The sequence below is a fragment of the Lissotriton helveticus genome, chromosome 3_1 (genome assembly GCF_964261635.1).
Source record: "Lissotriton helveticus chromosome 3_1, aLisHel1.1, whole genome shotgun sequence".
NCBI lineage: Eukaryota > Metazoa > Chordata > Amphibia > Caudata > Salamandridae > Lissotriton > Lissotriton helveticus.
This window is the reverse complement of record NC_136061.1, coordinates 44877739-44902636: the sequence shown is the minus strand read 5'-3', so window position 1 is coordinate 44902636 and position 24898 is coordinate 44877739. Positions and strand designations below refer to the sequence as shown.

Here is a 24898-nt window from a genome sequence, read left to right as displayed (position 1 = left end):
ACTTCATAGCTCAGGTATGTTTACCTATATAGAGACTCCTGGTCTGCAGTTTCTCTAAAGGACAAATTACTTCCCTTCGGTAACGCCTTATCTGGTAGAGATTGTCTAGCAGGAGATTCCTTACCTTTGAACGTCCAGGTGTCAGGCTGGACCTGGAAGATTTTTCTTAGCAGTACCCATACATGCCGGTGGACGACGTTGGTCAACTCCACGTGACGTCAGAAGCGTTGTGACATCTGCGTCATCCATATAACCGCCACTCCAGCGCGCTGGAGTCCGTACTTTTCACGACTTTACACGCCATAAGTGCAGAGCCATAGAGTGACTGACCATGGTGTGTTAAAAAATAGACTGCTGGGTGCTGAAAGGGGAACAGCCCTGACACTAAACAATTCCGCAGTGAAACGGGGAAGGGGGTCTTTAAGGAATCTGCAGCTAGACTATGTCTCTACCAGATAAGACGTTACCAAAAAGAAGCAACTGGTCCATCTGATAGAGACATCTAGCCGTAGATTCCCTAGCTTTGAAGAGATACCCGAGCAATACCCTCCCCGCAGGTGGGAATGAGGTATAGTTTTAGATCAGAAGTCCTGAAGAACAGAACGGCCAAACAGGCCCTCCTTGTGAACCTAATAATCCAGGCAATAGTGTCTGGTGAACGTGTGCTGAGACTAGTGGGTGGCCGCTTGGGAGATATCAGATATTGGAACACCATGCTGGAGGGCTGTGGTGGCTGCCTTTGTCCTGGTGGAACGGGCCCCAAGGCCTTCAGGAGGCTGCTTCTTTGCCAAGTCGTAACATTTTAATACAGAGGCTAACCAAGAGTGAGACGGTTCTCTTTTGAACATTACGCTCCTTCTTTGCAACCATGTACCCTATAAAGAGTTGGTCATCAACCCAGAACTCTTTGGTGCGATCAAGTTAGAACAATAACACTCTTTTTGGGTCTAGACGGTGGAGCAGCTCCTTTTCTTTAGAAGGGTGCGGGGTCCATAGAAAGTGGGTAGAGTCCCTGTTGGACAGGCCGCATGGTCGGGCTGCCCCCTCCCCGCAATGAGACCTGGACCCTGGCTCCCCCTGCATCCCCAGCCAGAGTCCCCGACGACCACCCGAAGTACACTGCAATTCCTCACCCACAAGACACCAGCTCCGAACCCAGCTGGCCCGGGTCACCATCCACACCACGGCCTCGGCCCAGCCGCCATCTTGGGCCACTACAGCACGAGGCCGCGTGGCCTCAACTCGACCCTCACCCTGGGCCCGGCCGGGCCCGACATCGAGGCACCGACCTCCCCCCGGGAGGCAGAGTGACCACTTGGCGAGTCAATGGGAGAAAGGAATCGTCAACGGCTCTCCTCCGCCAGGTGTCGATCACCCCCGGCCGCCTGGGCGCTGGCTCCACCCCCCTGCTGGGTGTCTGGACTCCCTCATCCCGGACCTCCCGGCCCCCCCCAGGCGCGAGGGTCCGGACATCAAAGGGGACCAGACCTATAACTGGGGCAGGACCAGACCAGGAAACGAGTTGTATCCTGGAGTCGAGAGACCCGAGAAGAACTCATCTGTGACTGGCCTGCTGGCGCTGCCGCGGCCCTCTGCCTCGTGAAACCATCGTCTTGGCCTGCTGGCGCTGCCGCGGCCCTCTGCCTCGTGAAACCATCGTCTTGGCCTGCTGGCGCTGCCGCGGCCCTCTGCCTCGTGAAACCATCGTCTTGGCCTGCTGGCGCTGCCGCGGCCCTCTGCTTCGTGAAACCATCGTCTTGGCCTGCTGGCGCTGCCGCGGCCCTCTGCCTCGTGAAACCATCGTCTTGGCCTGCTGGCGCTGCCGCGGCCCTCTGCTTCGTGAAACCATCGTCTTGGCCTGCTGGCGCTGCCGCGGCCCTCTGCCTCGTGAAACCATCGACTTGGCCTGCTGGCGCTGCCGCGGCCCTCTGCCTCGTGAAACCATCGACTTGGCCTGCTGGCGCTGCCGCGGCCCGATCCACAGACACTCCAGCTCGAGGATTGTGAGCTCGCCTCTTACCACTACCTGTACCGATCCGGTACCAAGACTGTCCCGCTACCCCCTTTTTCCCTACAGAGACTAGAAGTGAGAGGACCCCCGGGTCCGAGATATCCTGTATCGCTGATATCCTTGCCTTAAGAACCTTATATAAAGCATTGAACTCGACTTGGTGTGGTGCCTGTTTGTGGGGAGGGAGGTAACTTGTCTGTACGATCGCAGGAGACGGTCCCACTCGGGGATCTCTCCCTCAGTATCCGGCCGACCCTCAGGGTCCCCGTCTAACATTGGTGGCCAGCGACGGGATCCGAACCTACGCATAATCGTACAGAAAGTCACCCGACCCACGACACACGACCACCATGACAACAGAGAGCGGAACAACGGAGAAATTCCAGATGGAAAAATTGGAAGATTACAACCACCGAGAACTGAAGCAATATTGCATGGAACTTGGTCTCCCAACCACGGGTCTGAGTACGAAGGAAGACTTCAAACGAGCCCTAGAAGCCTGGGCGGAAACGGGTACGGCCGTACCCCGAACACAAACAACCGAGACGAGCCCCGCACCAACTAAAGAAAGAGCGGGTCTCTCCCTGGAAGAGATCCGAGAAAGAGAAAAAACCAGACTCCACGAATTAGAACTAGCCCGACTTCGCTTGGATGGAGAACTCAAGCTGGCAGAACAAAAAATAACCCTGGAACACTTACGGCTCAGGGAAGAGCGAGAAGACAAGCAAAGACAGAGAGAGCTAGAGGAAAAGAAACTAGAGTACGAACATGAGCGCAATCTCAAAACACTGGAGGTCCAGAAACAGAATAAAGACCTCGGGCTCCCCGAACGACCGACCCCGTCTGCCTCGACCGAACCCAAGGTTCACATCCCCAAAGATGTCATCCGGGAATACCACAAGAACGATGATATACAGCAGTGGTTTAAAGCCTATGAGGTGGCAATGACCTCCCACCGGATTCCCCGAAGCGATTGGGGAGCCGGATTATGGGGGAGGTTTGTCAACGAAGGGCGGGACGCCCTGCTACAACTCCCGGACCAGCTGATGACCTCCTACGACCACATGAAGGCCGCCCTCCTCACTCGATACGGGCTCACACCGGAGATGTACCGCCAACGGTTCCGCGACTGCAAACGGATTCCGGGTACAACTTGGGTGGAGTACGTGAACTTTTTTAGCCGAGCCTTCGAGGGGTGGATCAAGGGCAACAAAGTAACCACCTACGAACAACTCTTTGACCTTATCGTATGGGAACACCTGTCGAACAACTGCTTCGTGGAGCTCCGGCAACACCTCCTGGACAGTAAGCTAACCGACCCTCGACAACTCGCCGTCGAAGCCGACCGGTGGGAAAGCACCCGAGTTGGCCGGAACGCACCCAGCGAATTATCCAGACCGTATCGCCCCCGAGGGGGAGGAGGAAGTCAGGGTCGGGGGAGAGACCCCGGCCCCTCGTCACCCCCCAGAAACCCCTCGACCCCGGTTGGCCGAGGAAGCCCTGCCGTCCGGGCCGGTTTCCGGGCCAACATTACGTGCCACAGGTGCCAGCGACCCGGCCACTACGCCAGTGATCCCAATTGCCCAAAGAATCCGAACACTACCCCCCGCCAAGTTGCAGCGGCGGCCCTAGGGGAAGAACTAATCCCGGAAGACCAGGAAGAGTACGAGACCGATCCCTCTGAATGGGCACCCGCCGCCATGGCACTGGTCTGCTTAGGGGAGAGAGACATGATTCCGCGGGCCCCCCTTCCCGCCAACACCCAGAAGTACGGTCAATGGGTCAACATTAATGGCCGCCGGGCGGAAGCCCTCCGCGACACCGGGGCCAGTGTAACGGCGGTCCGACGCCACCTCGTCACTCCAGACCAAATCTTGCCGAACATTCTTTGCCCTGTCCGATCAGCCGACAATTCCGAAAGCCTATGCCACATGGCCTGCGTCCCCTTCGAGTGGGGAGGAGTAACAGGGATGTTAAAAGTAACTGTCCGCGATGATGCCCCCGTGGACTGCCTCCTAGGAAACGACCTTGAAAGCTCTCCCTGGGCAGCTGTCGAACGGAGGGAGCACCTGGGGATGCTCGGCCTCCCCGAATGGGTCTGCGTCACGACCAGGTCCATGACCGCCCGCGCGGTCCCCAGCCCAGAAGAGCCCGAGTGGCCAGAACCTCCTCCCGCGCTCATCCCCGAGGAGGCCGCCCCAGAAGCCAGTCCATTGACCCAAACCGAAGAAGGATCCGACCAGCTTCGGGACGTCCCTGACCTGGCACAATGGCGGTAGGAGGGAGGCCCCACGCAGGAACAATTCCGGGCCGAACAGAAAACCTGTCCCTCTCTCGTAGGACTCCGGCAGCAAGCCCTGGCCCAGAGCACCGGGGATACCTCGGGGGCCCACTGGATCTACTGGGACCAAGACCTGCTCTACAGCGAGCAGAAAGTTGCAGAACTAGGGGCCAGTCGGGTGCTGGTGGTGCCCCTTCGCTTCCGAGACTTCCTCCTGAACTTAGCCCACGATGTCCCCCTTGCCGGACACCTGGGGCAGGATAAAACCTACGACCGCCTGGTGACCCATTTTTTCTGGCCCCACATGCGGAAGGATGTCACCAACCACTGCAAGGCCTGCCCCACCTGCCAGGCCAGCGGAAAAAGTGGCCGAAAAATCAAAGCACCGTTACAACCCTTTCCTGTCGTCACCACCCCGTTTGAACGAGTGGGAATAGACATTGTGGGGCCCCTCGACCCTCGAACAGCCCAAGGACACCGGTTCATCCTGGTCCTTGTAGACCACGCCACCCGCTATCCCGAGGCCATCCCTCTTCGGACCGTGACGGCCCCCGTGGTGGGCCGGGCCCTGATGGGGATCTTCTCCCGGGTGGGGTTCCCCCGGGAGGTCGTCAGTGACAGGGGCACGAACTTTATCTCCAGATATATGAAGTCCCTCTGGCAACAATGCGGGGTCACCTACAAATTCACGACCCCCTATCACCCGCAAGGAAACGGACTGGTCGAGAGATTCAACCGCACCCTCAAGGGGATGATTATGGGTCTAGAAGAACCCCTTCGACGCCAGTGGGACGTGCTACTTCCCTGCCTCCTGTTTGCCTATCGGGAGGTCCCGCAGAAGTCCCTCGGCTTCAGCCCCTTTGAACTCCTGTACGGGCACCCCGTCCGGGGCCCCCTCAGCCTAGTCAAGGAAGGTTGGGAGCAGCCTCCCCAGAAAACTCCCCCGGACATCTACAGGTATCTCCTGGCTCTCCGCAACCAGACCCGGCGGTTCCGAGACGCCGCCAAAGCCAACCTCGAGGCCAGTCAGGAGGACATGAAGAGGTGGTACGATCAGCACACGTCCTCCATTGAGTTCGAACCTGGACAACAGGTCTGGGTGATGTCCCCGGTTGAGCCCTGTGCACTCCAAGACAGATGGTCCGGGCCCTTCAAGGTAATCGAACGCAAGGGGCCCGTCACCTATTTAATCGACATGGAGACTGCCCGGAACCCCCTACGGGTCCTCCATGCCAACAGGCTCAAACCCCATTTTGTGCGATCCGAACTCAGCCTCCTGATGGCTACCGATAATGGGACAGAAGAAGACTCTGAACCCCTTCCGGACTTACTGAGGGCCCTCGAGCAGGATGGCTCAGTGGAAGGGGTCCAGCTCTCCGAGGCCCTGTCCCCGGAGCAACACCAAGACTGCCAAACGCTCCTGAGGCAGTTCGCCTCCCTGTTCTCCCTCACCCCCGGAGTCACCCCCTGGTGCCTCCACGATGTGGACACCGGGGACAGCCCTCCTATTCGACACCGAGCGTACCGCGTACCAGACCGGGTACGAGCCTGCATCCAGACCGAGGTGTCCAAAATGCTGACCCTAGGAGTGATCGAACCCTCAGACAGTCCCTGGGCGAGCCCAGTCGTCCTAGTTCCCAAGGCAGCTGCCCCGGGCGTTGCCCCTGAGCTCCGGTTCTGCGTGGACTATCGGGGGCTGAATGCAGTTACCCGGACCGACGCTCATCCCATCCCCCGGGCAGACGAGCTAATTGACCGGATGGGGGCCGCCCGCTACCTGAGCATCTTCGACCTAACAGCGGGCTACTGGCAGATCGGCCTCACCCCTAGGGCCCAAGAACGATCCGCCTTCTCTACCCCAGACGGGCACTACCACTTTAAAGTCATGCCCTTCGGCATGAAAAACGCCCCGGCAACGTTCCAACGGCTGGTAAACCAGGTACTGGCGGGCCTGGAAGGCTTCAGCGCCGCCTACCTGGACGACATTGCTGTGTACAGCCACCAGTGGACCGACCACCTCCGCCACCTGCGGGAGGTTCTACACGCCCTCCAGCAAGCCGGGCTCACCATCAAAGCCAGCAAGTGCCAGGTGGGCCAAGGGTCCGTGACCTACCTAGGACACCAAGTGGGAAGCGGGCTGGTGGCCCCTCTCCAACTCAAGATTGCTGCCATCCAGGCCTGGCGACCCCCTACGACCCAAACAGAGGTCCGGGCCTTCCTGGGGCTCACCGGATACTACCGGCGGTTCATGAAGGACTATGGCAGCATCGTGGGGCCCCTCACGGAGCTCACCTCCAAAAAGAGCCCCAAAACCGTCAACTGGACCCCGGACTGCCAATCGGCCTTCGAAAAGCTAAAGACCGCCATGTGCACGGCCCCCGTGCTCCAGGCTCCCGACTACAGCCGGGAATTCATTGTGCAGACGGACGCCTCCGATCATGGTGTGGGGGCCGTCCTCTCCCAACTCAACGCCGAAGGGATCGACCAGCCAGTGGTCTTCATCAGCAGACGCCTATTGCCCCGAGAACAGCGCTGGAGCACCATTGAGAGGGAGGCCTTCGCCGTAGTCTAGGCACTCAAGAAGCTCCGGCCATACCTCTTCGGCACCCACTTCCGGGTGCAAACAGACCACCGACCCCTGCAATGGCTGATGCAAATGCGGGGGGAGAACCCGAAGCTGCTGCGCTGGTCCATCTCCCTGCAGGGGATGGACTTCACGGTGGAACATCGTCCAGGCCAGGACCACGCCAACGCCGACGGCCTGTCACGCTTTTTCCGCCTCAGCGAGGAGAGTCCCCAGGAAGATGGCTGACTCTCCCCGCCTTCAGCTGGGGGGGACGCATGTTGGACAGGCCGCATGGTCGGGCTGCCCCCTCCCCGCAATGAGACCTGGACCCTGGCTCCCCCTGCATCCCCAGCCAGAGTCCCCGACGACCACCCGAAGTACACTGCAATTCCTCACCCACAAGACACCAGCTCCGAACCCAGCTGGCCCGGGTCACCATCCACACCACGGCCTCGGCCCAGCCGCCATCTTGGGCCACTACAGCACGAGGCCGCGTGGCCTCAACTCGACCCTCACCCTGGGCCCGGCCGGGCCCGACATCGAGGCACCGACCTCCCCCCGGGAGGCAGAGTGACCACTTGGCGAGTCAATGGGAGAAAGGAATCGTCAACGGCTCTCCTCCGCCAGGTGTCGATCACCCCCGGCCGCCTGGGCGCTGGCTCCACCCCCCTGCTGGGTGTCTGGACTCCCTCATCCCGGACCTCCCGGCCCCCCCAGGCGCGAGGGTCCGGACATCAAAGGGGACCAGACCTATAACTGGGGCAGGACCAGACCAGGAAACGAGTTGTATCCTGGAGTCGAGAGACCCGAGAAGAACTCATCTGTGACTGGCCTGCTGGCGCTGCCGCGGCCCTCTGCCTCGTGAAACCATCGTCTTGGCCTGCTGGCGCTGCCGCGGCCCTCTGCCTCGTGAAACCATCGTCTTGGCCTGCTGGCGCTGCCGCGGCCCTCTGCCTCGTGAAACCATCGTCTTGGCCTGCTGGCGCTGCCGCGGCCCTCTGCCTCGTGAAACCATCGTCTTGGCCTGCTGGCGCTGCCGCGGCCCTCTGCCTCGTGAAACCATCGTCTTGGCCTGCTGGCGCTGCCGCGGCCCTCTGCTTCGTGAAACCATCGTCTTGGCCTGCTGGCGCTGCCGCGGCCCTCTGCCTCGTGAAACCATCGACTTGGCCTGCTGGCGCTGCCGCGGCCCTCTGCCTCGTGAAACCATCGACTTGGCCTGCTGGCGCTGCCGCGGCCCCCTACCTAGGGAGACTATCATCTTGGCCTGCTGGCGCTGCCGCGGCCCGATCCACAGACACTCCAGCTCGAGGATTGTGAGCTCGCCTCTTACCACTACCTGTACCGATCCGGTACCAAGACTGTCCCGCTACCCCCTTTTTCCCTACAGAGACTAGAAGTGAGAGGACCCCCGGGTCCGAGATATCCTGTATCGCTGATATCCTTGCCTTAAGAACCTTATATAAAGCATTGAACTCGACTTGGTGTGGTGCCTGTTTGTGGGGAGGGAGGTAACTTGTCTGTACGATCGCAGGAGACGGTCCCACTCGGGGATCTCTCCCTCAGTATCCGGCCGACCCTCAGGGTCCCCGTCTAACAGTCCCAGATTGAAGGGTGTTACAACCTTAGGCAGAAAAGATGCCCTAGTTCGTAGTACCACTTTGTCTGGCGAGACAGTCAGGTAAGAAGGCTGTGATGACAGTGCCTGCAGTTCGATCACCCTCCTGGCAGAGGTGACTGCAACCAAAAGGGCTGTTATGATAGTAAGCAACCATAGAGGGAGTGTTGTGCAGCGGATCAAATGATGTGCACATCTAGAAAGTAAAGACCACATGAAGGTCCCACTGTGGCACAAGAAAAAGGAGAAGGGGGAAACAAGTGGGTTGACCTCTTCAAAAAGCTCTGCACCAGAGGGGATTTAAAAAGTGAAGGCTTATCTGGTAGCCAAAGAAAATCTGAAAGGGCTGAAAGATAGCCCCTCAGAGTGCCCAGAGCAGAGCCCTGCTGGGCCAAGGAAAAGATAAACAGGGGAACATTTGACAGACACAGATAAGGGGTCAATACACCTTTCTGTACATTATTTAAAAAATTTGTTCCATCAGCAGGCGTATACCAATTTTGTGGAGGCGCACCTGGCTGCCAGAATAACTTTGTAGATTTCGGGAAAAGCTGTCAGTTGTCTCCGCTCAATCGCCTCACAGGGAGGTGGAGAGTGGACAGGTTCTGGTAGGAATCCTTCCATGCTGCTGTGACAGAAGATCCTCCTAAAGGGGCAGCTTGATCGGAGGATCAATGCTCATAGCCAGAAGCTCGATATACCAGATTCTGTGCCCAATCCGGAGCCACAAGAACGACTTGTGCCTGGTCGCTCCTGATCTTCTGAAGCACTTTGGGCCGAAGTGGTATGGGCGGAAAGGTATACATAAGGGCAGAGTTTCCTTTGCAATGAAGTGCGTCGGCGAGCGAGAGTCACCTTGGAAACTCCAAAGTGCAAAACTGATGACATTGCGTATTCTCTTCAGAGACTAACAGATCTAAACAAGGCTCTCCCCACCACTGAAAGACTGTGTACCACCAACGGATGGAGACGCCACTCGTGATCCGCTAAGCACCTTCGGCTGAGATCGTCCGCTCAGGCGTTCACAGAAACTGGACAGATGTTGAACCACCAGGGAAATGCCGTTTGGTTCCAGCCAAGTCCTGAGACGCAGGGCCTCTTGACAGAGTTCACGACCCTACACCGCCCTGTTTGTTGCAGTACCACGTGGTGGTAGTGTTGTCCATGAACACCTAATCCGGCCTTCCCTTGGACAGTAAAAAGACGTTCAGTGCCAGTCTGATAGCCCAAAGATCCAATAGGTCGATATGGAGCCTGGCTTCTGCCGGAGACTGGAGTCCTCTGATCTCCACTTCCCTCAGATCGCCGCCCCAACCCAGAAGAAACGCATTTGTCACTACTGTGAGATCTGGGTGGGGAAGGGAAAGGGGTCTGCCACTGATTCAGTCGCAGTTTGTCTGCCACTACTGCAGGTCTTTCAAAGTGCTCTCCGATATCTGAACCAGGTCGATGAGATTTCACCAATGCTGTGCCCATTGGAACTTCATGTCCCACTGCAGAGCCCGCATGTGCCTTCTTGCATGCTCCACCAGCAGGAGGCCATGAGGCCCAACAGCCTCAGAGTCACACTCACCGAAATACAGGATAGAGGCCGAAACTTTAATATCATAGCATGAATATCCTGGAATCACCGTTCGGGAGGATAGGCCCGCAACAGTACCGTATTCACAACTACTCAGATGAAAGGATTCAGAAGGAATCAGGTGTTACTTCGGCACGTTGATAGTGAACCTCAGCGAAGTCTGGAGATGGGAGACGACTGCTGGGGACGAGTCCGCCTTCAACAACCAGAGCTCGAGAAAGGGGAATACTGGAACCCCTGATCCCCGCAGATGAGCTGCGACCACCGCCATCACCTTGGTGAACACCAGAGGGACACGGGTGAGGCCGAAGAGGCGCACGGCAAACTGAAAGTGCTCAGGGCCCACCATAAACAACAGGTAGCGACGATGGGCAGGCAGAACGGGGATGGATAATAGGCGCCCTGCAAGTCCAGCACTATCATCCGGTCTCCCAGGTCCAGGGCAGACAGGACCTGAGCAAGGGTGAACATCTTGAACTTTTCCTTTTTGCGGAAATAGGTGAAGGCCCGAGGTCTAGGATAGGACAAAGGCCTCCTTCCTTCTTTGGATCCAGTAAACAGCGGGAGTAACAACAACAACCTATTTCTGGCCCAGGAACCCTCTCTATAGCTCCATTGGCAAAGAGTTTTGACTTCCTCGTGGAGTAGGGCAAGGTGATCCTCCGTAAGCCGATCGTAAACTGGTGGCATGGATGGAGGTGGAGTCTCGAAGGGGAGGGAGTAGTCCCTTCTGACTGTTTGCAAAACCCACCTGTCTGAGATGATGTCCTGCTAGTGGTGGAGATGATAGCATATTCTGCCACCAACTGTCCGTGAATGATCCTGGTGGATAGGACTAGGAGGGTTTTAAGGCGGAGGAGGGGATCGTAGCTTGGCTTGACTTCTGGTCTACTGAACCTTGGGGTTGGGGAGAAACGTGTCCACGGCTCAGCAGAGGTTGTTGAACTTGCAGGCCCTCTGGCTGGAATAGGGTTGGTGCGCTTGCTAGCCCCTTCCGTAGCCACGTAAGGAGCGAAAAGCAGATGCAGGCCAGGATGTTGTGCTGAGGCCCAAGTACGTGGTCGTAGCTTGCGAGTCCTTAAAACGTGTAAGTGCTGCTGACAGCATCGACTTAGAAGAAGAGTACTTCGATCCTCGGGAGCGGTGTTTGGACCTTTCTCTCGACCGTGATCGAGACCAAGCTAGGCGGAGCAATCTCCAAGGCGCCGGGCTACAATTATCTTTGGGACCACTACCTCAAAGCTTTCAGCATCATGGCCGGGCAATCAGAGCACTACTGTGTCGTGTTCGCGCTCAGGGAACACACCAAGATGGGGTCCATGACCAACATGGTGCGGAGACGGGTGCTGCACGGCTTGAACCCAGAGGTCTTCATGCTAGACGTCGCTATCACACCAAAAGAAGACGATAAAAAGATGAAGTCTGTCAAAAAGAGCCTGGGGTAAGCTCTCTTCAAAGCATCTGCGGTGGCTGGCGCAGAAAGAAAAGAACAGACGTCAGCGTGCCAGAGTAGTGGTTATATTGACGACACAGGCGTCTGGGCGACGAACACGACACCGAGGAAGTCATGTGGAGCAGACGGTTGCCATCTACCGACGCGCAGGGGTACTGCTAAGAAAAATATACCGGATCCAGCATGATGCCTTGTAGTTCAAAGGTTAGGAATCTGCGGCTCAATGTCTCTATCAGATAGTTCTAATAGGGTCATAAATTTAGGTTCATGTAATGTGGTTTTGCGTTCAATTATATTCCCACTCCAACCTAGTTAATTTATTTTCCAGGCTAAGTAACTAAATAGGGCATTTAAGCATTTTAATTAAATATAAATTCCCCTTGTATAAGCCTTAACAGCTTCACAGACAATGCCAGCTCTAGAGCCAGAGTTAGCAGTTATGTCAAAATACTCAATATGTGTCTTTATTTATGTCGATGGGACAGTGTGGTCTTCCGATTGAGCTATTTAAAATAAATGTGTCTACCATAGCCTCACATTTGGTAGATATGTATGAGGAAAGTGTAGTTGAGTTTATCCTCCCTGAAACACAGAGGCTGGTGAATGTGGTTGTGATCCACAAGCAGGGTAAACCTCCGGAACGGGGTGGTTCCTACCAGCTGATATAGTTATTGAATCAGGAGAAGACATTGGCAAAAATCTTGGCCATGCCACTTTCGCCCCTGCTTTCTAAACTGATCCATCCCGATCAGTCCTGCTTTATGCCAGGCAGAAACACAGCGCTCAATCTGCGAAGGCTTCATGGGGTATTAGGCAGAGCCAGGACCATACAAGAGGATGCAGTGATCATGTGCTTAGATACCAAAATGGCGTTTGATCTTATTGTATGGCCCTACCTATTTGCGGTGTTAGAACGATATGGATTGGGCCGAAGTTTCTGTCATGGGTGCGACTCCTATATTCAGAGCCCCTGGCGAGAGTGACAGTGAATGGGGGCTGTTCGGCAACCTACGCCTTGCATAGGGGGAAACGGCAGGGATGTGCACTTTCCCCACTGGTATTTGCTCTGGTTCTCGAACCATTGGCAATTTGGATCGGGGGCCCCTCTCACTAGAGGCTTAAACTGGACAACGGAATGGAAGGAAAGAATCTCCCTCTAGGTAGATTATATTTTACTGTATTTGGCTCGGCCCTAATCTTCCATACACAGGATTCACCATATCTTCACCCTGTTTCAGAAATATTCTGGTTATACAATTAAATGGGATAAAATTCTTTATAGACATTCTGTCTGGGTAAGATCTTAGGTTGCCCGCACACCGGAGTGCTAAAATTGTCACAGAAGGCTTTCGCTATTTCGGGATCTATGTTACGACTGATCCAGTGGCCTTTTATGAGTATAATTTAGCCCCGCCGTTGCGCAGTCTACAGACCGACGTTAAACACTGGAAGACACGCCCGCTCACATTACTGGGCAGAGCAGCCTTATATAAGATGATGGCTTTGCCTAGATTTGTTTACGCCTTGCAAAATACGCCTTTCCCCGTCCCACAAAAGTATTGTCAGTCTGTAGACTCAGAGGTCAGGACCCTTCTTTGGAACAACGGAAAGAGCTAATACGATGGTGGCATTGCTCTCCCGGCACTCAAGAGTTACTACTGGGCTTCCCAATTAGCAGTCACCAACCACTGGTTACATTGGCCAGTAACTGAGCCAGCCTACACAATGGATAGGTACAATATGGTTGCAGGCTCCTACCAGTGGGCATTATATGGAGGGCGGAAATATGCCCCGGAATATACGTCGACCTCCACTACGGTCGCTTAGTGGTGTGCGGCCACCTCTGCCTTGGGTTGGAAGAATAAGATCACCCACGCAACCCCCCTCTTTCAGTATGACAGTGGGGCTCTTGGCACAGCCCGGGATTTCATAAGTGGGATCTCATTGGGCTCTCAACCGTGGGTGACTTATGGGCAAGAGTGAAAGTTAACCCCTTTAGTGACCTTCGAAGAGACTATGATCTAAACACGGGGGAAACATTCCAATACCTGCAAGTTCGTAATGCACTGTATAAAGCAGTGCCCAAGGGCACGGATCTCCTAGTAGCCTCGCCACTGGAGGACAGACTCCTTGAAGATTATCTGAAAGATAAAGTAAACCCCTGACCTATAAGGAGATCTTGAATAATTCCCCAGACGCCTTGGTAAAGGTCCGTGCTAGGTGGGTGGAAGACGTGGGAGATTTAGATGATGAGGAGTGGCAGGAAGCACTCTCCTCCTCCCGTGAGGTTGCAATGCGTTCTAAATTTAAGTTAATTCAACTTAAGCTCCAGTTTATTATACTGGCGTCGCGTTGGCCAAGAAAGGAATCTTTAGAATCCCACTATGTCCCAGGGGTTGTGGCCAAGTGGGTACATATCTGCATCAGTTGTGGGAATGCCCGACGATATAGCAGTATTGGAAAAAAGTTACAACTAAAATGTGGGAGGTCTGCGGGAAATGTAGAGAAGCCACCCCCTGACTCTGCCTTCTTAACACCTTGAACGCTATGGGGATTTTTCCCCTGTGCTGGAAAAGCAGCAGATGCACTTTACATGACGAGAGCTGGGCTCGTCATGAGCGTAGCAGGAGGCTACTGCATGACGAGCCCAGCTCGTCATGAGCGTCGAAGGGGTTAACATATGGGATGCAACAGACTTGACAGCTAAATAACGGATCTGGGTTTCCCTTGGTAATGTAGTTGCAAAACGTAACAGAGCTAGAGCCTGGAAGGGAGACACGACACCTAAACTTCGGGATTGGGAAGACGACATGGACTGGTGTATGCAGACGAAGAGGGTGATCTACGAAGGGAGGGTGTTGCCCCCAAAAATTGACCAAGATCTAGGGGACCTGGAACTAAGCGAGGGGAATGCTATGTGCAGCGTTTCTCGATCCCTCTATACAGCAATGTATTACTCCATGAAATTAGTGGTCCTAATGTAAATTGACGATATACAGTGTAATGGCAATGTTGATATGTATTAATGGTGAAGGTACTGATGCACAATGTCACATTACGATACGCTGCCATAAGTTTGTTTTTCTTATTCAATAAAAAGAATTTTTTTTAAACTGTGCAACCACATGTAGGAGTTCTCAGGCATTCCAGTTGGACAGACTCACCGGATGTACAAGATGATCATTCAAGACCATTTTTAAGGCAGTTACAATGGAATGTGTCACAACGAGGTCCATTCACACAAATAAGTGATCCTACATATCTGCGACATACACAACTTTAAGGATTTAGAGGAGATCCACTGCAGCCCAATCACATCTGAAATCATATCATGTGTAATGTGAAAGAGCACTGAGCACATCTTCTTAATGCAATCAGTAGCATTAACAAAATAAAAGTAGCACTCAAACTGACATAGCTCAGTTAACCTTTCAACTTCTGATTTCATCATCACTGACGTTATAGGTGCGGGGGACGCAGGTCGCTCCAGCCTCAGAGTGAAAACCCACACTACTCGCTCAAGTATCTTTAATGTTAACCTCAAAGTCAATGGTTGGCCCGGGAATGAGAAAAAAAAATGCATTTCCATTAAATTTAGGGTGCAGTCTTGTAGGGTAGAGCATAGCATACCTGATATTTTTTTGTCGTAGGAGCTTGTTCATCTCTATTAATGACTTTCTGGCCTCCTGTACAGCTGCCGTAAAATCCAGGACGGAGGAGATTGTGGCCCCATCAAACCGGATGTCAGGCATTGGTCTGTAAATGTGCAGAAATGTATCTCAGTCTGTATAATTTAAGAATCTTGCAATGATAGGACATAGAAAGGAGGCAGGCTTGTGTCTGGGGCCCAAGGATCGGTGAGCTCGAGCCTAAAAGAAAACCTCCCGACCATACAGTTGTACCAGAATTTTATCAACAGCTTACTAGATAATGTAAGGGCCATTTGAGTCCTCTACCCCCAAATCCTAAAACGGTTGCAATGGGACAGCTCATCCAGGTCCTCATTTTGGGCATAAATACAATTTTTTCCTTGATTAGCTTAGCCTATTTTGTCAGCTAAAGAGGTTATTAGATCTTCAGATCACCTGGTTTCAGCCCAGTTCATACACAATGCATGTTTTATTACATGTTTACTCAGAGTAGAGTCCGGGTACCTCCTACCAAGATAGTTTGGGGGGTGGGGCGGGAGAGGTCCACCATCTCCAACACCAGCCGCAACTCAATACCCGCAATACACAACCCAGGGTTCAGGCAGAGGTCCTGTGACACAAGTTACCTATGATCGGGCTCAGTTCAGCTGCATACAGAGGCCCTTAGACTACTGTGAGAGGCCCTCCCATATAGGCCTTAACGTTTCATAATCACTTGAAAGAGAAAAAAGAAAATCACTGAACTTTGCTACACACGATACACCTAGGAGCTAACCACACCCGAGGAGCCCAGTAATATTAATAGCACAAAGCATGCTGCCTACGTGCTCTCTGCTATGCTCCTCACATGGGGGAGGTGGGGGGGGGGTATGCAAAGGGATCAGTCGACACTCCGCAGTGGAACCAACATTCCATAATCATCTCTGGACATGGATGTGAGGCCACAAGACCCATTGGACCCCAACTGAATAGGACTAGCCTATACTCTTTTTTACTGTTCTAAATAGAATTGTGGGTAGTCAAGAAAGTAGTCCACTAGTCTTTTGGGATACCATATGTATCCCTGTCCAGGTTATATAGACCCTTTAGATTACCATCCCTAATCCTAACAGAAATCACTGTACAGCAAATTCCATGAGACCAGCACGAGAAAGCCTAACTTTAGGCTGCATGAAGAGTGACATCCGAGGAATGCAGATGGCGACCAGGGCAATACCAATTAAGCTCGTCACAAAGATAAAACAAGGCCCTGTGGTCAATGCACAGAGACTTAACAAGCATTGGAAATGCAATAGGTCTCGCATTAGAAAAGTTGGAGCTATTGGTCTTGTAAATGATAAATATTTTATTTATTTGTTGTTTTTTAAAATAGCTAAATTGATAGCTTTGTCATTTACAACGCCAATAGTTATAACTTTCGCGAATGTGACACCTATAGCATTTGGAATGCAACATGTTTTGTATGTACGTGACTTAGATGGCAGCTCTGGTCGTTAGGCCACATCTCTAGAGAGCAGGAGAGTGTATCTAAAGAGATATCTGAGAGAGTATCTGTGAGCCTTGCAATTCAGGCATCTGCTGCAATAAAACGAGACGGGAGGAGTGGGGAACAATAGAGAGGAGGTGTGGAGAAGTCATGAAGTTCGGTGAGAGCCACAGGAAGTGGCTGTGAGCCAAGCAAAAGCGGGGGGGGGGGTGGGGGTGGGGGGGTAAAAAAAAAAATACAGTGACACTGACCTGCACTAATAGCGACCGGATTCTGCACCAGGTACGTTCAGAAGAAACGCCTTTGTCACGTTGTGTGCAGTAACACCACAACCGTGATTCACACTTGTGCCATGAATCAGCTTAAAGCCCCGCTCACTGCAAATTGTGCTAGTTGAGAGTAGCCTATACTTTGTTTTATTCAAAAGATGTATGTAAATTTGTGTATCGCAGCGTACGGTAGTAGTAGGCCAGGGCTTCCAGCAGCGGGTGATTTTTACAACACAGTGAATGCTGGTCCATTACTGCAGATTAGGCTTGTTTATGTGATGAAGTGTATCTGTTGTTTTCCAAAGAGAGTGCTTGATGCGGCGCCCCTGGCTACTATTTACAGCACACTGAGGTGCTGTGACACACTTATATTATGAAGCACTGAGAAGCATTAATATTAATTTAACAACAACAAAAAAAAAGAAGTGATCTCGGAGGGGTCCTGGGGGCGGGCAGGCAGAGCTGTGGGAGGGCTAGGTGAGTCGGCATGCTTAAAGTTAAAGCAATGAATAAAACAAGGCAATATGAGTAACAAGCAGCTCTAATAATGTTAAGTTTCTAACCGCATTAGGATCTGTAACTGCGTTAAGCTTTTTTTCAGGTGGTTGAGCAACAGGAGGAGGCAAGCACAAGAAGTGAAACTGGAAGGTTGTATCTGTGAGCCTTGCAATTCGGGCATCTGCTGCAATAAAACGAGACGGGAGGAGTGGGGAACAATAGAGAGGAGGTTTGGAGAAGTCATGGAAGTTGGGTGAGAGCCACAGGAAGTGGCTGTGAGCCAAGCAAACGCTGGGGGGAGGGAGATAAAAAAAACACATTAAATAAGTTAAAAGAAAAGGAGACACGGCCGGCCGGCAAACTGAAAGCACGGCCGGCCGTGAAAGCCTTTGATGCCGCAGGGGGTGGAGCGGCACCAAGCTGGGCAACAGATGGCTGACAATTTGATGCTGTGCACGCGCACGGGCACAGCACCAAATCGCCAGCTAGTTAAACCTCTGTTTAAGCCCCTTTATATCTCACTCCAGCTCAATGCGCATGCGCATTGAGATAGGTCGCTCGACCTAAAAAGGATCCTCTTCAGCAGAAGCTAGTGCAATTTTGTTGAGAGCAGCAGAAGCAGAGGAGCACCAGGGAAGATTAAAAGCCAAAAGGGCAGAAGCAATATGAATGTAGTAGAGACGCTTGATTAAATAGTCTGGGGAACCTTAAAAGAGAGAGTTCCTATAGTATTAACAGACTAAAAATAGCCCGAATAATCATTAGTCAGCAAATAGCAGGAAGAAAAACAAGTACATTAGAAAGCATTTTTAACGCAAAAAACAAGTGGAACCAACCTATTTACCTGGCCTGTCAGATGATTTGCTGTCAAAATGGCAACCAGGTTCCTGACAGCAGACAAACCTACCGAAGGAAAGTTAAACTGAGATGGCCAAAAATCTCTGGGGAGAGCATGAGAAATCTTACTCATGGCATGGCACAGAAGATCAGTTTTATCCTCAATGAAGCTAGGGCATTAGAGGTTAACCAGTTTGTGATTGTATGCATACAGTGATGGAAATTCTCAAAGGGAGCAGGTGACAGAGTCCCTAAAGATGACAAGCTGGGTCTGGTCCGCATAGTTCATGAAGTCAACATTCTGATTAGTTGAGCTAATGTCCTGAAGTAAATATTAAACAGAGTAGGCCTGGATGTCGAGCCCTAACAAACACACTGTTTAACCCTTTGCGTGCTCGTGACGAAACCGTTCCGTCACGAGCCTCGGGTGGGCTGGGCTGGTGACGGAACGGTTCCGTCATGGCCCGCTTGCCGCGCCTGCGCGGCGCGAATTCTGCGCCTGCGCTGACGTTCTAAAGAGTGGGCGGGGCCGTGACGGAACCGTTCCGTCACAAGCACAGCTCACCCGAGGGCCGTGACGGAGCAGTTCCGTCATGAGTACTGGAGCGCCGCGCGGCCCCGCCTCCCCCGTAGCGCTGCGGCGGAATAGCCGCCGCAGCTAAGGGGTTAATGGGCAGGAAGTCGCTTGGAACGTCGGGAGATAAACCACTTGAGCTCAATTAAGCTATGATGCACGCCACTTCATGCTGTGTCCTTAACGCCAAATTCAACAAGTGTGAAGATCAAGATCTCATGGGAGACTGCAGTGAAAGCAGCTGACAAACCTAATAAATGCCAGGGCAACAACCGCCAGAAACAGACCTCGTAAACTCTTCCAGATCTTAAAACAACAGTCAAACAAACTAGCCAAAACAGTTCAAGAGAACACAAATACTCCCATAAGCTGCGAAGAATTCTCCTCATTTTTCGCCGAAAAATCTAAAATGCTAGACATCGAACTCACAAATGCTGCAGCTAACCTTACGACCCTTCCCCCACTGAAAAATGAGGCCAACATGGCAACGGAGGGTCTCCAAACAAAAAACAATGCTAAATGGGACACATTTGAATTATATGACCAAGAAATGATCGCCAAAACGCTGATGGAAGTCAGACCAAACAACCACTATCAAGACCCTCTACCGGGAAAGTGTGTAAAAGAAATCAGCCACACACTAATTCCAATCTGGACTGAGATAATAAATGCCTCTCTGGCACAAGGGAGCCTCCCTGACTGCCTAAAAACAGGGCAGGTAGTGCCCATCATCAAAAAACCGACAGCCGATGCAACAGATCCAAATAATTATCGACCAGTTACTAACATCCCACTACTGGCCAAACTCATTGAGAAATGTGTGCAGGGCCAATTAAGCCAACACATCGCTAAGTTCTCGCTTCTTGATGATTGCCAATCTGGCTTCAGAACAGGACACAGTACTGAAACGGCGATTCTGCATATTGTCGATGACGCCCTTCAGGCCCTAGACCGAAATCAAACATGCCTACTGATTCTTCTCGACCTGTCAGCAGCATTTGACACGGTAAAACACGAAGTACTAATGACCAGGCTACATGACAGGATGGGCGTATCCGGAAACGTACTGAAATGGTTCTGTTCTTTTCTAAAGAACAGGACCCAGCGATTCCAGGTTAACCAAGCAATCTCTTCCCCAAGCCCCAATACAATCGGGGTTCCTCAAGGCTCAACGTTATCCCCTGATCTATTCAACTTGTATGTAGAACCTCTCACAGAGATCCTCCAAAAATCACAGATATCCTATCATATGTATGCAGATGACACTCAAATTTACATGAAGATCGCCTCCCTTGAGGACATTGACCGAATAAACCAGACGCTAAAGGAATCCTTGCGATGGTTAACAATTAACCAACTGAAACTAAACGCCCAGAAAACAGAATTCCTGCTAATCTCACCGACAAGGAGCCAATCTGAAGTTAAGGAATGGACTAAACTGGTGACGGCGCTAAATTGCACCCCGACCCTAGTTAATTCAGCCAAATCACTAGGAATCACGCTAGATGAAAACCTCGACATGAAAGAACACATTAACTCAATGGCTAAGAACGCCCGTTTCCACTTAAATTACCTAAGAAAAATGAAACCCTTTATCTCAGCAACGGATCTAAAACTGGCTATCCAATCTCTTGTTATCTCGAGAATCGAATACGGATGCACCACATTAGCTGGCCTTCCGAAAACTTCCACAGCCCCACTAAAAGCCTGCCTCAACGCTGCGGCTAGACTCATCTCCGGAACGAAGAAATTCGACCACATAACTCCTCACCTGAAAGCACTAAACTGGCTACCTTATGAGGCCAGAATTCAAATGAAGATAGCCTGTATTACACATAAAGCGGTTCATTACAACATGCCTAGATACCTAGCTAAGAAACTTAAGCTATCAGGAGGTAACAGACCAACTAGAAGTGCAAAAGACTTCCTATTACGACCTGCCTTTTTCCACAAGATAAAGACCTACAACAGAGCTTTCTCCGGAGCTGCCCCCAGAATCTGGAACTCACTACCTCCAAACATCAGGAAAATTCAAAACACAGCATCATTCAAACGGGAACTGAAGTCGCATCTGATGAGTAAATACCCTACATAGAGAACCCGACAGACTACAGGGATGATCATTTACGCTACTAGAGGGCGGTCCTCTTCATAAAACTGGAAAATCGATTACTGTCAACTGACCGCTTTCCATGGTCAAGCCGAGGCTTGTCACGTTTCTGCTACCTCATATACCTGAGATCTTATAACTCTATCTCACAGTCAAACTATATAACCACTACCTCACCATATTTATTTACCCATATTATCCTTGATATGCACGGAAATTCCTTATAACTCTACCTCTCCACGCTCGGACTACTACCATGACACTAGCTAGTCTAGTTCGTCATCGAATGCTAATTGCACAGACATTAGGAAATTTATATTTAATATGTCTATATAGCACATTACCTTCTACCTCATAACTATGTTTCTTGTTATTTAATGTTACTATAATGCCTACATGTTATTCTTTCCCTGTTAAGCGCTCTGATACCCACGGGTCTTGTCCGCGCTATACAAAACTCTATAAATAAATAAATAAATAAATAAATAAATAAATATCTACTGCCCTTCTTAGGTCATCCAGGACAAAAACAAGCACTGCTTTGTTAGCTGCCCTCCTTAGTTCATGCATGACAGCCACCAATGCGGTTTCAGTTTCATGTGTGTGATCAAAGCCAGACTAGGTGGGGTCCAACAGTTTATTACATTCAAAATAAGCTGCGAGATTTGAATGTAGGTGCTTTTCTGGGATCTTGACTGGGAACGAAAGCAGTGAATAGGCCAGAAATTGTGGTAGGATCTGAAGTGGGCTTCAATTTTTTGTTTTAACTAAACGGGGGGGGGGGGGGGAGGCAGAGCACAGGCCATTCTAAAGCAAAACCAAAAGGGGATGATGGACGGAGAGTTGAACATTGCAAGCACTCACCCCCAGTCAACTGATCAGGGTTTAATCCATCATCATTCTTTAGCTCACTCCGCCACCCCAGTTCAGACATGGCCATATGCAAGTCAGTCTGACCCTGTGCCTCATGGGAACAGTCCAGCCCATCATCCATCGTCCCCTTTTCTTTTGCTTTGTGCGCACTAAGTTGGCAGGGTATGCCCAGACGTGGGTCCCATGCTCACTTTGCCACTGGATTCAAGCTAGCCTGGCTGATGACGGCGGATTAGCCAGAAACCGGTCCCAGGATGCTTGTTTCCAGTCCAGCGAAGACATGGCTTGGCAGTTCGGGCTGGACTGTTTCCATGAGGCACAGGTATAGACTGATTTGTATATGGCCATGTCTGAACTGGGGTGGCGGAGTGAAGCAAGACACCCGCCAAGGGCGCACGAGGTGAGGAGGGGGCACTGGTCACAGCGGAGGGGCCGCAGTGCTGCTTCCAGGGGTGACCGGGGCCTCCGGCAGTGGGCTGCTGTCACTGAACAGCCGCGGAGAACTTGTGGTGCACTCGGTCCGCGATCGGCAGAACCCCATCCCCCTGCAGGGGCAGCAAAGTGATCCTGGGCCTGCCGCAAGTTCGGAGGGCTGCAGTCTTACCTTGAGCGGGTGCAAACCCTGCCACAGATGCTGGGGGAGACAGAAGGGGCCAAATACCAGAAGCGGAGCAGCCTCCTGACACAGCGCAACACAGTCGTCACTGCTGATCGGCCGCGGATGACCGGCGTTGCGCTAGGCCCGCGGGACACCTCGTGGGGACCTGGAGGCGTGAGGTTTTGTGGCCCGGAGTGGGCGCCCATTGGGCGGTCGGTGCGTGGCCTGCTGACAGACGCGCCAGCCCCGGATCTAGCCATGACAACGTCATTGCTCCTCTGTCCCTGCCAGGCGGAGCCCACGCTCACCTGCTGGCAGGTCCTGACTGCGCTGAGCCTCTGGACTGCAGGGAAGGGACCTTGCAAGACCTTGAAGAGACTACCTCCTTACAGCGGGGCCCTACACTGGTGAGGGCTGGGAACCTGCGACCGCCGAGGTGTGTCCGATGTCCGGCTGCTCAATCAAGCCTAACTCAGCGGCACCGCCACCAAGAGCAGACTCGTATACCCACACAACTAGGAGGCCCCCCTCCCTAGGACCCGGGTGGACCCATATTTGGCTTTCAAGTGATTAACAGAGAGTCGCTTTAGGGGCCCGGCGCTCCGCCTACCATCTTGTGCACAGCAGTGGTGGGAAGGGTGACACAGGAGTCCAGCGAAAAAAAAGGCCTGACCGCAACTGAGGGCCCAATATGAACGGGAGATCCGCAGCCTGACTCGCGCCCAGTGGAGGAGACCAGCGGAGCACTACAGCCTATACACAAACGGCCACATAATTCTGCATACTATCAGCTAGACGCCCGGACCCGTACCCCTTGCCCTGCAATCTCTCCCCTCTCTGAACGTTGGACCAACTGCTTCAAAAAACATACTTGAGCCCTGTGACTGTGTCGGCCCTCCCGACCCGACCCTCCCCTGAACCCATCCAGAGGAAGGGGGACTGTCCTAGTCCATCTGGCTGAGCCAACTGCTGCTTCAGTGACCCATGTATAGGAGTATACGATGGGGGATGATCAGACTCCCCTCCCTCCCCCCCCCCTCCTCTTAAAGATCAGTTCCATCATGGGGAAGGATAAAGGAACAAAGGACCAACCGACAAAGACCAGAATGGAGCAATGAGCAATCAGCGGCCCACCCAGAGCGAGGCTGCGACCTCCACGACTGGCCGGCCTGAGGGAGACCTGGCTACCATATTGCACGCCATCAAGACCAGCCTAGAATCAATGGAGACCAAGATGGGCGAGGTCTTGGTGGACATGGCCCTTCTCTGCCAGAATCTCCGCAAAACAACTGCTTGCGTGACAGCAGCAGAATCCCGCCTTTCAGAAGCAGAGGACACTAAAAATGCAGGTGAAGCAACTTCTTTATAGTACCTCCGATATCCACAGGCGAGCCAAGGATGTTAAAAACCATTCCCACCGGCACAACCTCCGCCTGGTTGGCCTTTCCAAGGGCATAGAGCCCACCCAGGTCAACACTTTTATTGAGAAATGGATCAGATCCTGGATGCCTGTCCCCCTGGGTTGTTGTGGAACAAGCCCACCACGTTCTTGCCCGGAAACAGCCACCGGAAGCCCTTTTTTGTTCAATAATTATGAGAATCCTAAACTTCAGCGACTGAGATGCCATCCTGCAGGAGGCCCGCTCAAGAACAAAACTGCTCCACAACGGGGTCAGGATCATTATCTTTCCCGATCACACCAAGGAAGTGCAGGCCCACAGATGCTCTTACATCCACGTGAAGGAGAAGCAGCGAGCCCTCAATCTGCCCTATAGACTCCCCTTCCCCGCCCGCCTTAAAGTTATTCTCCAGGACAAATCGTACTTCTTTGACACGCCAGAGGCGGCATGGACCTGGGCAACCAAGGACTGCCCCATACGCCCAACTTAGAGTGCAACTATGACAGACCCCCATAAGCAGCCACGCGGAAATGCCTCCCGTGGCGTCGCGCTGGGTCCCAGATAAGGCCAAACACCTGTGGAGTGAAATCCACCTCTCCAGCTGGTTCTCCCCCAGGGAGGAGTGGCTCACCTGGACTGCAAGACAATTCCAATGGCCTAGACCTGATGACCGCAGTAGATCCCAACAACTCCCCGGGGCCCAGCTCCGAGGACACCGATCTGTCAAGCAGCCTCAAATCGCAACCTAAGTACTGCCACTATAAGTTATGTTAAAAATAATTTATAAAGCGCACGTTCACCAACGGTTTCTTAGCGCTAAATCTGGCACTATAATCTGGAGGAACGAAAATCCTTGAACATTGAGGGGCCCAACAACTTGCTCACTGGACGACATACGTTTCATTTTGGGAAGTAGGGGGTGAAGGTTGGTTGGGGTTCTTGACTGGGACTGTTGTCCCAGTCTTTAGTTGTGTTGTTTTGTGTTATGACAGCACCGTGCAGTACATCCAAGAATTTCCCCTTTGCGGTCCTTGTAATGACCCCAAATGCGCCCAGCCTTCATTAGGGCCCGTGGACTTGGTCCACCTTAGTTAT

The 24898-nt window shown here is 52.6% G+C and overlaps 1 protein-coding gene across 2 annotated transcripts in view; it reads right to left on the bottom strand.

The window, feature by feature from the left end:
• The window catches only part of TTLL4 (tubulin tyrosine ligase like 4), a 411567-nt gene that overhangs the window by 328051 nt on the left and 58618 nt on the right, over positions 1-24898 (bottom strand). The window contains exon 3 of one of the 2 annotated variants that reach the window (XM_078679201.1): positions 15139-15264. The exons of the other annotated variant lie outside the window; for it this stretch is intronic. Coding sequence (XP_078535327.1) covers positions 15139-15264 — 126 coding nt within the window. The remainder of the gene's footprint in view (positions 1-15138; positions 15265-24898) is intronic. 2 annotated transcript variants of the gene reach the window in all.